The sequence below is a fragment of the Teleopsis dalmanni genome, chromosome 2 (genome assembly GCF_002237135.1).
Source record: "Teleopsis dalmanni isolate 2A chromosome 2, ASM223713v2, whole genome shotgun sequence".
NCBI lineage: Eukaryota > Metazoa > Arthropoda > Insecta > Diptera > Diopsidae > Teleopsis > Teleopsis dalmanni.
The window spans coordinates 181,870,934-181,888,268 of record NC_051847.1 but is presented as its reverse complement, the minus strand read 5'-3'; the positions used below and the strand labels follow the sequence as shown (position 1 = coordinate 181,888,268).

The 17,335-nt window shown below is 29.2% G+C and overlaps 1 protein-coding gene across 3 annotated transcripts; it reads right to left on the bottom strand.

Moving 5' to 3' along the window:
• Positions 1 to 3,931: 3,931 nt before the first annotated feature.
• On the bottom strand, positions 3,932 to 15,742 carry LOC119686400. Of its 3 annotated transcripts, none has more exons than XM_038100977.1 (4): positions 15,627 to 15,742; positions 15,372 to 15,567; positions 15,222 to 15,315; positions 3,932 to 5,020 (listed from the first exon to the last, which is right to left on the bottom strand). In XM_038100977.1, the coding sequence occupies exon 4, from the start codon at positions 4,974 to 4,976 to the stop codon at positions 3,939 to 3,941; it is 1,038 nt and encodes a 345-aa protein (XP_037956905.1). In that variant the 5' UTR covers positions 4,977 to 5,020; positions 15,222 to 15,315; positions 15,372 to 15,567; positions 15,627 to 15,742; the 3' UTR covers positions 3,932 to 3,938. The 3 variants fall into 3 exon arrangements, with proteins under 3 accessions (XP_037956905.1, XP_037956904.1, XP_037956906.1); XM_038100976.1 differs by having other exon boundaries at positions 15,389 to 15,567; XM_038100978.1 differs by lacking the exons at positions 15,222 to 15,315; positions 15,372 to 15,567.
• Positions 15,743 to 17,335: the final 1,593 nt, after the last annotated feature.

Below are 17,335 nucleotides of genomic sequence, written 5' to 3'. Positions count from 1 at the left end.
AATAATGAAATAACGTCATTACAGTCAAAATACCAAAAAATAACCTATTAGACCATATATACAAAAAACCTCTTTTCATAGATTTAAGTAGAACTTTCTGAATCTTTCGAATTATAGTGTCTTCTTTCCACTGAAAACAAACTTTAAAAGTATAAATAATGTATATATATAACTAAGTAATAGTTTTATCTACCAGTAAACCTACATTTTTTCTTTTTTTTTGACTTTTATGCCAGACTTTTGTATACATTTCTTCAAATTTAAGATTTATAGAATTTTTTATAATAATTGCAGAATTTCTTTAAAAAAAATAATTTTTATGGCATGTCAAAATAAAGGAACGGTTGCTTGCTTTCGTATAAAACCAATAATTCACAATAGATCAAAAATCAAAATCGACAATAGGGCTTATCTTTTGTAAGCATGTTGAAAAAGAACAAATAATATTAGCTACTTTCGTTGGCAACTCTGGACAAAATGGAGATTTTGTTCGACATAAATGTGCGAACACGTAAAAAAGTTGAAATTTCGAAAATGAATAATAATTCTTTGCAATTATTGATGAGAATATTTTTTTTTACATGATTCTGAATAAAATATAATTTTTCGTGACTTTTAACAGAAAAATAATAAATAGAAAATATAACATATTTGTTACGAACAATGACGACACGAAATACGAATAATTAACGAAATCATTCGTTGACAGATAACTGGACATTTCGTATGGACTTCCAAAAATCGTTTACAATAGACGAATTTTTAGTCTTTGCAACCTCGTGCTTTGAGCTGCTTATTAGTTAAGCTTATGTTTCATATTTATTTTTAAAATAAGCAGTTATTCCTACCAATTTAAATTTTTCTAATATTATTCTTTGCAATATGATTTATATAAATCTGTGTCTATGAGACACAATCAGGCCCTTCTGCCAGTGCCTATGTAGTTTTCAAGATCTCGGTCTTATAATTTATACCAAATGATCTTATGAACAAATTTCTTTTAAACGAAGAACCTAATAAGACAATATTGAATCATAAAAACTTATACTTGTGATTAAAATAGTGTAGCTTTGAAAATCTTAAGAAGATTTTATGACAATAGAGCAGTTATAGAGAGACGAATGACAGTAAAGTGGCAGCTATTGCGGTATTGTACCCCACTAAATGCAACATTATTTACAAAAATTATTCACAGTACACAATTTTAATTAAATTTTAATTAATTTAATTTTTTTCAGTTCATTAAAACGTGATATATAATATCCAATTTACTAAAACCATCATAAAACGTTTAAAATATTTTTCTTCCATTTCCGCTCTTTTAATTTTAATTTTAATTTTATAAAAATAATAAATGGATTTCCCACAACATCATTAACAACATAGCATGTCAGCAACAGTCGAACAGACATTTTAATGCCGCACAACAGACATTTTAAATCAATTTGTCATAAGGCATTAGGAACAAATCAATACTGCATAGCAGAAGAGAACCAACAACAGAAAACAGCAGCGATAACAGCAGTAACAGCAATAACAGTGGTGATAGCAGATCCATAAGCAGCGGGAGAATTAATGTCATTTCGTAATGTTATGAAGCAACAATTTATTGAATTTGAGGCATTAATTCTAGCAGAGAAAAATTTCACGTAATAACATTTACAGTGGAAGAAAAATTGCATTAAGCTTCGGTTTAAAATAAATAAATGTGTACCATAAAAAATTATTCTTCACATTTTCTTTTGAATTGAAAATAAAAATGGTTCAGACTTAAGTACTTCAGTAGTTTTCAGTTATTTACTTTATATTGGCACATTATTAAATAAATTTCAAAACTTGTTATATAAAAAATTGTTGGTATAAATAATACAAATATCTTTTTATTTTATTAATTATAAGATCATAATTTTTTTTTTTTTTTTTTTTTTTTTTTTAATTTTATTTTCTTTTATTGCGATCTGTCATTCAGAGTAGACAATAAACAATATTTAAAAGTGACTAAATACTTAAAAGACCATTTTGAGCTTGAATGGACTGAGCTCAGTAGCACATCCGTATGTTGAAGTCGGACACATTAAAGTTCCAATGGCGTTTGTTTGCGGAGGCGTGTGAACGTTCTTCCTTCTGCTATAATTCTGCTCATAAAGAGGTTGGGATGATGTAACATACGTTTTTTGTGTTTACTGGCTTGGCTTTTTATGACATCCTTAACTACAGGAACGTTGAGATCGCGATGTATACATTCATTTGTTATATATCTAGGAGCATCTAAGATTAATCTAAGGGTTTTTGATTGAAAACGTTGGATAATCTCAATATTTGAAGATGCAGCAGTTCCCCAGAGTTCAATGCCATATGTCCAGATTGGTTTGAGTATCGCTTTGTAGATAAGAAGTTTATTTTCCACGGAAAGCTTTGAACTTTTATTCAGTATCCAGTAGAGCTCCCGCAGTCTGATGCCAAGTGCTTTTCTTTTAGTAAAAATATGGTGCTTCTAAGTTAGTTTTGTGTCAAAGTGTATTCCTAAATATTTCACTTGGGTAGATTGAGGGATTAAGATATCGTTAAGTCGTACCGGAGGGCAATTTTTCCTTCTCATTGTAAAGTTTATTTGTGAAGACTTAGTCTCATTTGCTTTTATTCTCCAGGTTTTAAGCCACTGGGAAATGTTATCTAGCGCTCGCTGGAGTTTGTTTGATGCTAACTGGTGATTTTCGTCTGTAGCAATTACCACAGTATCATCGGCAAAAGTTCCAATCTCAGTACCAACGGTGGTAGGCAAGTCGTTAGTGAAGAGTAAGTATAACACTGGTCCCAAGACAAGAATGTTTCGCAGCAGTACTATTGCTTCATCCGGTAACTCCTTTAATATTTTTGAAGTAATTAGGTCATAGCCGGGTGCTTTATTTATTTTTAGTTTTTTGATTTCAAATTTTATGTCGAATTTCAGTATTTAAAAAAATTATTTTAGAAGCGTTTCGAATAGAAAAGAAAAGACAAGAACAAAAATTTAGTTAATTTATTGAAATTTGGCTGAACTTACAACGCTTTACCGAGTATTGCCAAGTAATCATCATCAGTGGTCTTGGAAAATATTCGAATAATTTTTTTAATTAGTCCCTATATAATTATGTTTGGATTGCAAGTGTCAGGATTAGAACTTGTGCTTTCGCACTCTGCCATCCTCATTCATTATTTCATTGTCTGCTTACACAAGACGTGTAGAATTGGAACTACAGCAATGTTCTGTTTGTGATCCTAATAGATCAAAACTCTGGCGCTACCAATACTTTGGGAAAAATATGGTCTATACTTCATACATTAAAAATACATAAAAATTACTCCTAAAAGAACATATTTTGTATGTCAAAAGATCTTTCAATTTTTCAGCTTTTTTTCCATACATGTGCGATGATTCCATTATGGCCCCAACTTTATAGAAAAATAGACTATGAATTTATTTCAAGAGAATTAATTGAAGAGGAATCAAAATATATAATCATGTAATGATAAAATAGTTTTTAAATAATAAAACTTCTATTTTCTAGACTTACTAAAAATGTGTTCAGGCTTAGGGAATATTTTACGATTTCATAGAATTTCATTGAGATAGATACATACCTAAATATTGTTTGTTTGAGATATAAGCAGTTCATAACAAGCTCTTACAGACCCGCGTTGTGTAGGGTTCTCCCTTCAATACTAATCGAAGACGGCACATTAATTAAGTCCCAAAATAAAAATTTAAACATAAAATATATTCAACAATTTAAATTAAATGTTATTAATAAATGTTTTTTTTTATTTAATATTTTTTGTTGGGTTGCTATTCTATTGATCAAATGATATTTACACAAAAATTTAATGAAAAAAATTTACTTCAAATTTTGCTAATATTGAGTATCAAAAAAACTATTTTTATTTCAACTCTGGACTAGTTATTCTTTATGTCTTGTAAGAGTAATTGCAGGATGAACCAGATGTTCTTTCTTTTTGACTGTATTCTCATCGTTTGCTATGAAAATCTTGAAATACTCTTTAAAATCAGATGTCCTCGACAATGTGGAAATTGCATTTTCAGTAGCCAACAAACATCCAATGTAATTTCCAGCTTCTGATAGTGAGATGTTAATGTGGAATATGCCATTAGTTTGTAGAGTAAGAGTCAGTGTCACCGTCTTAGCTGGATGATTGCCAATGAGTTGTTTGATTCTTGCATCCAAGTGATCCTTAACAAGAGGTGGTTTTTGCTTTTGACATAGCAAGCAGAAGCTCGAAACGGATTTCAATTGGGCTTTCTCTTGTTTTAGTTGGTTTATGTCAGACGTGCGTAATGCATCAGCATACGATATTCCAGGTGTTACTTTAGAAGGCTCAGGATTTAATTTTTTTTGTTGAGTAGTTTGTTTTGTTTCATTTATTTTTTGATTTGAGGGCGGTTTAGTATTTTTATTTGCATATAATCTTGCTAAAGAAAACTCTTCATTCTCATAATCCGTTTCTTGTGTATGCGCAGATCCTGAAGGCTGTTGCGGATTGAGTGAACAAATTTTAATTTCATTAGCAGATCTCGCGGCATCCGCATATGATATTCCCGGTTTTAAATGCGTAGGATGTGCAGGCGGATTATTTTGAGCAGCGGCCTGATTTCTTGCACGTAATTTTGATAAGGAAAACTCTTCATCATCATAATCTGTTTCAGTTGTAGGTTTTTTCTTCTGTTGTTGTGGTTTGTGTTGACTAGTTGTAGTTTTGGATGTTTTGGGTTTTATTTTAGAAGAATTACTACTTTTTGAATCTGTTTTATTTAACTCTTGACTTTTACTACTTTTTGGTACGGGCTGAGTTTTAGATAGTTCCTTTTCAGTTTCGGAATTGTGTTTTGTATTTGAAGGTGATTTATTTACACTTGAATCAAGATTTTTCTCGGTATTAGTATTATTTTGCTTGCGAGTACAAGATGGTCGGTTGCCCATTTTTCTATTTTATAAGTATCCAGTTCGATTCATCTTTGTTTGCACTTATGAAAAAGAAGACACGACATAATTTTTTTTTAATTTTAAAAGCATTTTTAAGCTACTTATATTTCTCCATTGTATTTTTTATCAAGAAGAATTTTTATAATTTTAAATTTCATGTCATATAGAATTTAATATCAGGTAAATATGATTGAGAAAAAATAAATACCGTTTCTTTATGTTTGTGTTTTAAATCTTTAAAAAAATTGTGAAGAATGGTATGTTAGGTTTTTAGAGATACTTATAATATAGTGAAATAGAGAGTGGAAACAGTTTAAACTACAAATAATCCTTAAAACCATAACGACACAAAAAAATTTACTGATCACAATCTGTCTATCGTACTTGCTTGGCATCGATGTATAAACCAAAGAAGTACCTAAGTGGATATCTCGTATTGCATGAACCAATAAATCGTGCAAAAAGTTATAAATATATATAAATAAGGGAGGTATCTACGTTGGCATCTTATACCGTATGAAGAAGTAAGATTTTGTAGTATAGGTTCAATAACACAATTTGTTGAGGAAGTTGGACTTGGAGAAAAATTGTAAGTTTATGAATGGGATACGATAGATGTTTTGGTCGCAATGTTGATATTCCAAATATAATAATAATAAAAATAAAAATAAATTGTGATTTAAATATATATATATTAATTTAAAACAAGCGTGAATCCTATAATAAATTCAAATAAGCAAGGAGGAATGTAGCATAATGAAGATTTTTTAGAAAATATCTCTAAAAATATCTTTAATGTGGAAATTTTTGTATAAATTAAAATAAGACAACACAAATATATAAACCACCCAGCAAATGAATTTTGTATGACCTATAAAATGCCGGATGTGGAAGTCCTAGTTTGACACAGTTGTTATGAATAGACCAAATCCAGTGAGATTCTTATGCTTTTCCTAATATACTCGTATGAGTGTAATATGAAGTTTTCCGGAATAAAACTTACTGATGAGGAATTTTATTGTTATTGTTCAATTGTTTGGTTAATTTTCTTTGCTCTACTATTGTGCTAAATTTAGATTGCCGGATTAAGCCTGCTTCTATGGCAGTGGCAGTGTTAGTAAAATTTAAACAATTCATTTCTTATGTGAATAAATATGGTATAAGAAAAATAAATGAAAATTATAGATGAGTTATGAATACGTAGAAGTGTATTTGATGATATACACCACAATTATATATAACTATACAGTTAAAATTAAATATTGAATAACAAATTAAAATCTCTATTAACATGTGACAATTTTATGATGAAAAATCACTCCTTTCACAATACATGTCCTGGTTAAAGCAATTAAAAAATATGTAACAGAACGAGTAATAGAGGAGTAGTCCTCTACGTGCAAAGAAGTTATTAAGGGTTAAAATTTGGTTGATTCCATTAATAACAGACCTGCATTTGAATAACCCATTTGTATGACGGCTATATTGAAATCTAAGCCGTAAAACGTTTATTGAAGATTATAGCTACCGTGTGCAGTACTGAAAATGTGTCTGAGAAAAATCTGAATAACAACAATAATGCTTTAGAACTGATCACATGTACTATATATGATTTATACCATGGTATGTACATATAAAAAATTTTTTTTTGAATACAGGGCAGAATAAAACAAGGTGAATACGAAATTCAACCAATTCCAAAAACGTAAATTAATTAAAAGCGACAGAAACTTTCAGGTAAAAATAAAGACAGAAATGAAAGAATCATATTTACTACAAATTTTTCATTTTCTTCCATATGTAAAAAGGTATGTAAATAAAAAGCATTATGACCTGAATATCATAGTAAAAGTATCTTAATCTAGTTCTTCCAAACGCTAGTCAATAACAAAGAAAGTATCTTGCCAGATATCCAAGACAACAATGATATCTGATCATATCTGACATTATGATACACATAAGAGCCATATGTATGCTCTGTGAGGAGCCCAATCAGTATGTTGAACTTTCTTCTTCTTAATTACGGAAGAAATTTATTAAATTTTTTAGTACATACAAAAATATGTATTTATACTTAAAAGGTTAAAATGCAATATTCCAACTTTATACTATGATATCTGAACTTTTGAAATAATGTCTCTAATTATTACTAAGTTTAAAAGTCCATATCATAAAATATCTATTTTAATATTAAAATAATACTTTATTCCAGTATACTATATATCCTTTTTCATTGAATCAAAAAGAAGTTATCTATTTATCTTAAAGGTCCAAGTTATAATGAAAAACTGATCAAATACTCATTATATTATACTAAGTCATTCCAATACCCTACACCCTAATTTCTGAATTTGACTATATACTTTCTATTAATTTTCTCCAGATCTAAACGGAAGAGGAATAAAATATTTCTTATACTATGTCATACCATTACTATACTATGTCATACCTTAATTTGAAATCTTGTATTTGAATTGTGAAAAAAGTTCACTAAAAATAAATTCAAAAGGGAAGATGTATGCCAACTCCCAGAAATTTAAGTTTATCAACATCAAATGAAAATTTTGAAATTGAAAAGCAATTACTTTTGAAATTGAAGATATGATAAATAAAATAATATTTTATTAAACTTTCCACTATTTAACGAACGAAAATACTCCTGTTTGACCTATTTAATATCTTTAAAATTTTCTTAATTGAATAAAGGTATAGGTTGTTTTCATCTTCCCTACCCCGAGGACGCATTTAGCATCAGTTATTATCAAAACATCTCTCTTAAAGAAAAAACTTGCAATTAAGAATTTTTTGAAAAATTATATATATAACGCTCCTAAATCATTGGTCACCTAGTCCTTCCACTGAAGATGCGGACGTCCTTTACGTGTTTTCCACCTGCGAGTACCGAATCAAACACCTTTACTGCCGGAGCCAGCGAAACCGCTGAATTTTTATGCGATTAACTATATCAATGTCGCGGTATTGCTAACACAGCTCATCGTACCAACTAATTCGATAATCATTACCAAAGCGTAAGGGATCGTACATCTTCCGAAGAATGTTCCTAACGTCTTCTGAGCAGTGTTGCTAATTGTCCAAGCTTCTGCACCATACAACAGTACAGGTATGATAAGAGATTTATAGAGCGTGATTTTTGTTTGTCAATTGTTTATTAATTGAGTAATAAAGAGGGCTTTATTTACCTACTTAGCCCGAAGTAACATCTGTTGGCAAGAGTGATTCTTCGTTGAATCTCTAGATTCTAGGTTCCCAATCAAAGAAAATCTTTCATATCACTCAGGAGACTTTTTTGTTGACAGAAAGTACTTTTTTTTGTCCTCGTATACCACAAGACCCATTTGCTTCGTTTGTTTTTCTAGGTTGAAAAATGCCGCACTGACGGCGTTCCGCTTCTGTTTACGTTATATGTTCAGGTTTGATTATAAGTTTAATACCTTCGGTATGTATGTTATACTATATATCGACTAAAAGCGATAATAAATCACTTATGGCTTTGGTAGCATTTTTTTCTGTAGATGATTTAAGACTTTACAACTGGTCTGTTAGAGCAAGAGAGTAGTGTTTTTGTTTTGCATATAAATTGGAGACTTAAGCAAGAGACTTTTTCGTACTCTTCGGAACTGCAGAATAAACCAATTTTTACTTATTATTATTTAGTTAATTTTTTTACTAATGCAAAATAAATAATTAAATAAGTAAATAATTAATATTATTTCATAAAATAAAAATGAACTATTTAACTTTCCAATCAAATTTGTTAAGTGAATGAAATTAAAAAAATTAAGCGTTGTTCATCGAACTAATGATGCATCGTAATTGTACATCGTTCCGTTGTAATTTTATTTATTTTTTTTTCATTTTATTAACAAATATATAGAATACCTTGCCACCCTTCTATGGAATCCAATAACGTCACGGAAACAGCATTGCATACATGAATCTATTTTTCATTAACAGAAAACAGAAAATGAATAGGAACATAGCCATGGAAGCAGACAAAGCGGATACAAGCGAAGGATACGAGTATGTGCTCAGCACCTTGCGTTTCCGTTTCCGTTTGGACGCCTTAATGCGAAACGACATTACACGAATTTATTTATTTCTATTTTTTTGCCTGTTTTTGCACATTTTCCCCGTTAAATCGGAAAATTTTTCTTACAAATCGGTTTCGAGTTGAATTACCATAATATGACACACGATACGAATGACTTCATTGAAAAGCATTGACAAAGACAGATATTGGAGGATTAAAGCATCAAATTGTATTGAGTACGGTGGGCGGGGTGGCACTAAGATGTACTAAACGGTGTTAAGTAAAATGCAAAAAAAACAAAAAAAATAAAACAAAAATTAAAATAAATACATACAAAAAAACAAGGAAAAGAAAAAAGAGGAAGAAAAAATTTAGCACATTTTATGCTTTTTTGTGCTCTCCTTTTGCGCTGTTAAAACTTATTCAATTTCAATCTTATCTTGTATATCCTTTTTTCCTTGCTCCTTGTTTTTGATTTGCATTGCTTTATGTTATATGATGGGTGTAATGAAAGACGGAATAAAAGCAATGAAAGTGGAAAACAAAAAGTACAAACTTGAAAGTGCTTAGCAAGTATAAACAAGGATTTTCATTTATCCCCCTTCCCCCTTCTGTTAGCTCAGTTGTGCATCAATTTTTGAAATACAATACGATACGTCTTCACTGCAGCGCTTCTGCCCCTGCCCCTGATTGGGGCAAATTCAAGCTCTAGCATTGGGGCTAAATCAAAGTATATCTGATAAGCGATAATATATAAAGTAAAATGAATTGTTTGATCAGATAGAAAAGCAAAAGTTAGGTTTTATATTCTCTGCGGTCAGAACGTAAGCCATTGTTTGAGAAGTATAAGCAAAAATCAATCTGAAACTTAAACTGTTCCTGTTTTAATAGCCAATTTCTAAAATTTATTTGAGCAGAAAAAACATAATTAATGGAGTTCAGTTACGTAAAGTAAATACAAATGAAATGAAATGCGGTGGCTTGTGTTTGCTAATAAAAGTGCTGCATTTATCAAATTGTTGACTAAGTATAATTGAAGTAGATATACCCACAAGCTATAATTAAAATTGGATTCCAGTAAACGAAAAAATAGTTTAAAATCGAAAAAAAAACAAAAAGTTCGACCTTAGTCTAGTTAGTCTAAACTAACATCAATTAAGTTGAACTTGATACAAGTATATATATACTTGCCATAAATTATACTTCCCCAAGGGATAGTAAATTTAGATTACAAAATAAATTCGAAGTATTTTGGGAATACTAAAATCATGACTCATCGTCAAACATGACACTTAAAAAATATTTCAAATCAGCTAATTAAGATAAATACTTTCCAAGAACCCCCTAAAGTTACCATACTTACAAGTTTCTCCAAAGTATAATATAATTGCTATTAAAATTTTTCACAGAATTGTAATTTACAAAGTTCAATGTTTTATACCTATTTCCCAGTTATATACTTATATAGATAGCTTTTCGGAATGAAACACTGCGGTCGTGCCTGATATTTTGTGCTGCTACCCGGCCCTAATGGAACACAATATACTTCTATATACTTCAATATACAAACCTTCTATTGAAAGCTAAAATGTTAGTTGTTAATTGAGTTTAGGCAGGGATAGAGACCTCTGGTCCAGTAATCCCGTATTGCCACGGGTCAAACCCGGATAGTTACAGACCCTTTCGTTGACTTTTTAACTAAACTTTTGTGAGGCTAACCGATCCTAAGTAAAAACTAAAATTAAGGTTAAAATGTCAGCTGCTAAGGACATTCTAACCTCTAATTGAGATAGGACCCTCTGATTCAGTAATCTTCTCTTGAGTCAAATGAAAACCCCTGCAAAAAACGACTTACAATACTCCCGAAGTAAGGCAAGCGTGTTTTTGCAAGCGACTAAAACTTAGCGGGCACCACACGACACAGTTTGGAGCTGATAGTGAGTATGTATCCGACATGATGTGTAATTCTGGTATCATGGGATTGAAGGCTTAGAACTGTTTTGACCAAAAGAATTTGGTTTCTTTACTGAGCGTATTATGATGGTTGAAGGACATAGTTATGCAAGTAGAATGATTATAATTACTTTCATTTAATGAAATCGGTTGTTGTGACCGAAAGAGCAACAGATATGTTATTTTTTTCTCTCAAAGAAAAAAATATATCGCAACGTTTAACTTTAATTTCTATGAGTCGAAGACGAAGCTCTCTTAAAACTTTCTGACACACAAAAGCGACAAAATATGTCTTAAACGACAAAATATGACTTAAGTAACTTACTAAGTAAACAGTGGAACTAAGTAAGCACTAAGTAAGCATAAAAGCTCTTTCACATGCAATAAGTAACTTATGTCAATGGAAACGATTAGATACTAAAGTAACTTAAGTAACCTACTAAGTAAGCAGTGGAAACGTACTTTAACACACTGAACTATTGGAAATTAAACTAAATCGCAATTTAATTAAAATATGTTGGACAATACATTAATTATTTTTATTCAATATTCTATAAAAAAAATTTGATGATATACGAAATGCAACAGTAGTACGAATTCACCATACAAATTTATATAGCTTTAATAAAGACAACTACTTTACATTTTGTGGATTAAAAATATATCTTAAAACCAGTACTTATTTTGAAAAAAGTAAATAAAAAGAAGAAAAAGAAAATCAACAAATTGCAACCTTCTAATAATATTTTCCACAAAATATATAAAAGTATTTGTCCAAAGTTTTAAAATCAACAAAATTAAGAATTGCAGAAACTTTAACTATGAAACAAAGGTAAACTAAAATTCTAAGAAAATTTTTATCTCAAGTACTCCTTACAGAAATTTAACTACTTCATACCGCTTCGAATAATTTTAATAATCATAACTGTAGACTTCATTGTTGTAATATTTAAATAACAAAAAAAAGCATTTTTAAAAAAATATTTAAATAAATTTTTTTTACATTTTGTCATAATTTTCTTGTTTTAAAACTAACTGAAGCAATAAAAATAATCCGAGCTAAGTCCTTTCCTATTAAATACAAGTACACAGCTGCATTTTATGTAAATAAGGTTGAAAAAAACTGAAGGAAAAAGTGTTCATAACAACCAAAGGCACATTTTCATAGTGCTTTCAAATAATTAACATTTCTTACTATTTTTCCAGTGTAGTGCCAGTGCTACCATATATACCTATACACATCTATATATACGTATATATATCTACTTGCATAAATATATATATTTTTCATTTCGATAACTATAAAGTGTAGTTCACACTTTGCTTTTTATCTAGCACCAGTGTAACTCCTTAACCGAAGAGCTATAGAGGTGCAACTTAGCATCCATAATGACTTATTGTGTTGGCTTGCCCTGCCTTGCCTTGCCTTGTACCTGCTACTCCATTACAATTTTTTATATCCTTTCTTGAACAACAGGTACATCAGCATTATTATTTGCCATCTTCACTTGCATTTTCCTGGCGCTTTGAAGTGATTTGAGAAGGAAAAAAATAATACCAAAAATAAAAATAAATTGAAAAATGAAAAACGAAAAACGAAAAAAGAAAAATTAAATCCTTTCAACTTTTTAGTTTTCTTATCTCTTCTGTTCTTCGCAAATTGGAGATGGCAGACAAAACACCTGGGAAAAATGGAATTTAATTTCCTTGCACGCATTTTTGTTTTATTTTCAGGCAATGAAAACTGATGAAATATTGATGCCTAGGGCTTATGGCACAGTAGTCTCATTCAACTGGTTTCTGTTGTAAATTCCTTAAATAACTGTCAATTTATTATTAATTTATTGATTTTCTTAGTAATAACGAAGATGGTGCGAAAACCTCATTTTTTTTATCGAAACTCAATTTTTTACTCAAGGTGTCAGACCCAAATTTTTCTATAATTACATTTTTTAACTTTCATAATAAATTTTCAGCTAAATAAATTTATGAGACGTTTTTATAAATCGAATTTATTTATATATATATTTTTTTTTTTGAAGCAGTTTCTTCGTACAGTACTGAATTGCAACAACAAATATTTTTTTTATTTTTATTTTTAATTAATTGAATTTTGAGCTGACCAAATAACTGTTTTGATCATGGGTTTGACAAATACCCATCATCAGTGGTTTTGGAATTATTCTTTATTTACGAATAATTAAATATAAAAAATAATTTCAAGACCACTAATGATAGATATTTGGCAATATACGAATCAGCTGTATGCTCAGCTAAAAATTCAATTAATTACAAATAATAATAAAAATAATTTTTGTTGTTGCAATTCAGTACTGTACGAAACCTTTTTTAAAAAATATATATAAATATTTTTGTTTGGAACGATAATATGCATTAGGGTTTGTCAGTTGCCTAATTAGTTAATTAATTTGCACATTTTTTACTAACAGTGATGATATCACAGCAGATAATTTAAAAATATGGCTGAAAATTATAAAATCGAATTGATAGAGTGAAAATGTATGTAACTAAGTTAAAAGGCTACCCATGTTTCTGACTTTAATTCAATGAGGGCAATCAGTTATTTCTCTCATCAGCTATGGTTTTCGTGATCATAAAGTGAATACATAAAAACCTCTTTGTGATTCTCATGGTTCTTGCATCCCCTTCATTAGTGCGGCTTTTTCCCTCTACTACTGCAATTGTGCTTCGGTTTAGATAAAATACGATTATTAAGTGTATAGTTTATCAATCTTACTTTTATTATCAAAATAAGGTTTAAGTGCTTCGTGGTCTGATGACTCAGTTGTTCATTCTAAGAGATTATCATTGTGGAAAAAAATGTGTGCTTGAAATTTTGAAACATCTCCTGCTGGTATAGAACTGATCACAAAAGAAGCAGGGAAGTTCTAAAAGCAAACAATAAAAGTTTTAAAAGAAAAAATCAAATGAAAAGGAGAACTGTTGAAATTTTATATAGCTAACACCAGGGGTTCGAAATTTATTAGACTTCTTACTCGGAGCGAAGTATTATCACAACTGTTTTCAATTTTACTTAAAAAACCATAAATATATTTTATTTTGGAATAAAAAAAAAATATGTATATTTTAATATAACAGACTCAAATTAATACAAAACGATATCTACTTAACAAGGATATGTAGATGTTATAAACAGAATTTCTACTTAATACCAAATAACTTTATACAAGACTATATCTTATTTAATCACTAATCAAAGAAAAAGTAATTCAAATGCTATATATATGCAAGAGGTTAAAGGACTGTGGAAGGTTCTGTATATATATATGCAAGAGGTTAAAGGACTGTGGAAGGTTCTCTATAACACAAATTAAAGAGATGATTCAAGCAGGTATGAAGAATAAGACAAAGCCGACATAAGCAAGTGGATATACTTGAAATAAGGTATTATAAATATAATCAGAATAAATATAAGATAAAAAATATTCTAATAGATACTAAGACCATGTTCCCATTTCGTTGTTTTAATAAAATGTAGAGTGCGTCAAGTACTATTAGTACACTAACTATAAAAAATGTCATAGTATTGTAATTTATTATATATGTTCTTTTTTCAAATGAATCTATTTTAACAGCAGCATTATATAGTTGTATCTATATAATCTATATAATGCTGCTGCATTGAATTATATGGACAGTCTTACAACAGAGACAGAAACGTTGTATATAGATAGAAGATCTACGCTCAAATAAATTTGGATTGAATTGGAACTTATATTTTTCAAACTAAGGTGTATAGAAAACAAATTGTGCTTATATTATACTGATGTATTTATACTATTAATTTATAACACTGCAACTTTACTAAATTCCAACCATATTTTCATTATATACATATTATTATAACTAAAATATACCTCTAATAAAATCATTTTGTTTTCTTTTTAATTAATATCTTCTTAATTTTAATTAATACTAATATAATTAATAATAATCTTAATAATATGTAGTAATGTTATTTGAACTAAACCTAACTCATTATTGCTAAAGTTAAGCAAAGTAGGTACATCGTTGCGTATGAGTGTTGTGTATGGAATTAAATAAAGTGAAACTTCACAATGCCGTGTGATATGATAATGTTTAAGTTTAAAGTTTTTTAATATAATATTTTTCAAAATAATACTATATATTATATACAAAATAATATTATATATAAACAAATTTAATAATTTGCATTATTACAACAGAATACTTACTCATTATTTCTTTTTTATTTTAACGAAATGTTCTAGAGATATATTTTAACAACAACAACAAGTCCTCGGTCTTTCAAAAAAGGCAGAAAAAATTCTATAATTTTATTAAAAATTCAAAAGGAATATATGCAATTTTTAGATGAAATATACCTATACATATATACTACCTCTCCGCCATGTAACCTGCACTGAAATTCATGAAACAAATAAAGGAACCTAAGACTACTGCAGCAATTGTTATTGGAATAGCTAATTTGTGTCTTTTAAGAAAACTACGTATAGCTCGTGATCTTTTATAAGCTCTCCACTGATGTAGAAATCTTTCGAGATAAGGTATATCTTTCCACTGCAAGAATGAAGCACAGAAGAACGGCTTTGCAAGCATTTTATATGAAGTTTACTCACTATTTTCCGTTTTGCGAGGTCTTTATGCCAAATCTCTTCATACAGTACAATTTCTGTTCTATTTAAAACCATTTTATTTACTATTAAAATATAAATCTGTTTAGTTTTGGAATATAGTTTTGGAGTATTGAGCGGAACTCAAATTAAGTTGTTTTATTTCACTGCATTTTTACTTTTCTAATTAAAAATTTTATTTAACTTTTTTTTGTAGTTGAAAACAAATTTAACACGTATTCGATACAAATTTATATATTTATTTTTTTTTATGTATGTACTAGAAAATGACAGTTTGTAAAAATTTTATTTTATATTTCAATAGTAAAATTTGCTGAAAAACTAAATTAAAATTGAAAAGTGCGAAAAACGATAACTTTTTTAATAATGAAGTGAATCCAATTTAACAACTTTATTTCCAAATAATTTTTTTATTTTATTAATATTCACATAATTGAATCTAAAATATTTGAAAATAATAATTCTAAATTAAAAATATTTAATTTTTTGTAGTAGTTTTGAATAATGCTTAGAAGTACATAATGGTTAGCAAATATTTGCAACAGTAAGAGGTCCTTTAATGAATAACTTAAGAGGCAACTTTGCTCATTTATTATATCTCGAACTGAACTGAATTAATTCTTTTTTCGAATTTTATATTAACTAAAAACGTTGTTGCTTAAATAAATAAAATGGGGAGGCATAAAATTAAATTAAAAACTTTTTTTTATCATTTTGAACTTGTTAAAGTAAAATGCAAGTTTGAATTTTTAATTAACTTCAAAAAAGGCTCAATGTACACCCACATAAAAGCAAAACGTTGTTAACATGTGTGAGTATATCCTTTTATTTCTCGGGTTGAAACATAAAATATACTTTTATTTGTTTATTTATGCAAATCTATGTGCTTTAATGTATTTTTACGAGGGTAACATTAAATACATCTCAAATTTTAATTTCTAATTTTTTGTAATAATGATGTATTAGTACCTTTACTATCACAAGCCCTGCATATCTGAAATATAGTTCATCAGCAATATGCAGCAGTGTTTTGTGGGTTTGAAGTAAAAAAATTAGAGAAAATAGAAAAAAATAGATATTTTTTTAATATTCTCGAACATATATTACACAAAGTTTAAGTTCGTCAAAATATTTGCATTGAAGATCTCATAAAATACTAATAAATTTTACCTTATACATTAAGACTGAAAAGTTTTCGGAAATTCTCATTTAAAATTCGCGCGCTGTATATTTTTCGATATTTTAAGTTTATGTAGTTTGGCAGCACTGTCCTTAATTACTATGCCAAAAATGAGCTCGATCTGTCAGACAGTTCGTTTACGGCAGCTGTTGAAACCAGTTCACCTCAGTAGTGCGTTGCGAAATGTCTTCGACGGTCGTACGACCGTCCTGGAAGGCTTTGTACCACTCATAAACTTGAGTTTTCGATAAAACTGATTCCCCATAAGCCTTTTGTAGCATTCGCAACGATTCTGCACACGAAATTTCGTTCGAAACACAAAATTTGATGCAAACTCTTTGTTCAATATTTTTTTCCATTGTTTTTTTCGCAACGCCCTACTGAGGTGAACTGGTTTCAACAGCTGCCGTAAACGAACTGTCTGACAGATCGCGCTCATTTTTGGCATAGTAATTAAGGACAGTGCTGCCAAACTACATAAACTTAAAATATCGGAAAATATACAGCGCGCGAA

Bases quoted from the DNA above. Each gene is read 5' to 3' on its own strand.
- LOC119686400 (XM_038100977.1), bottom strand. From the start codon at position 4,976: ATGGGCAACCGACCATCTTGTACTCGCAAGCAAAATAATACTAATACC.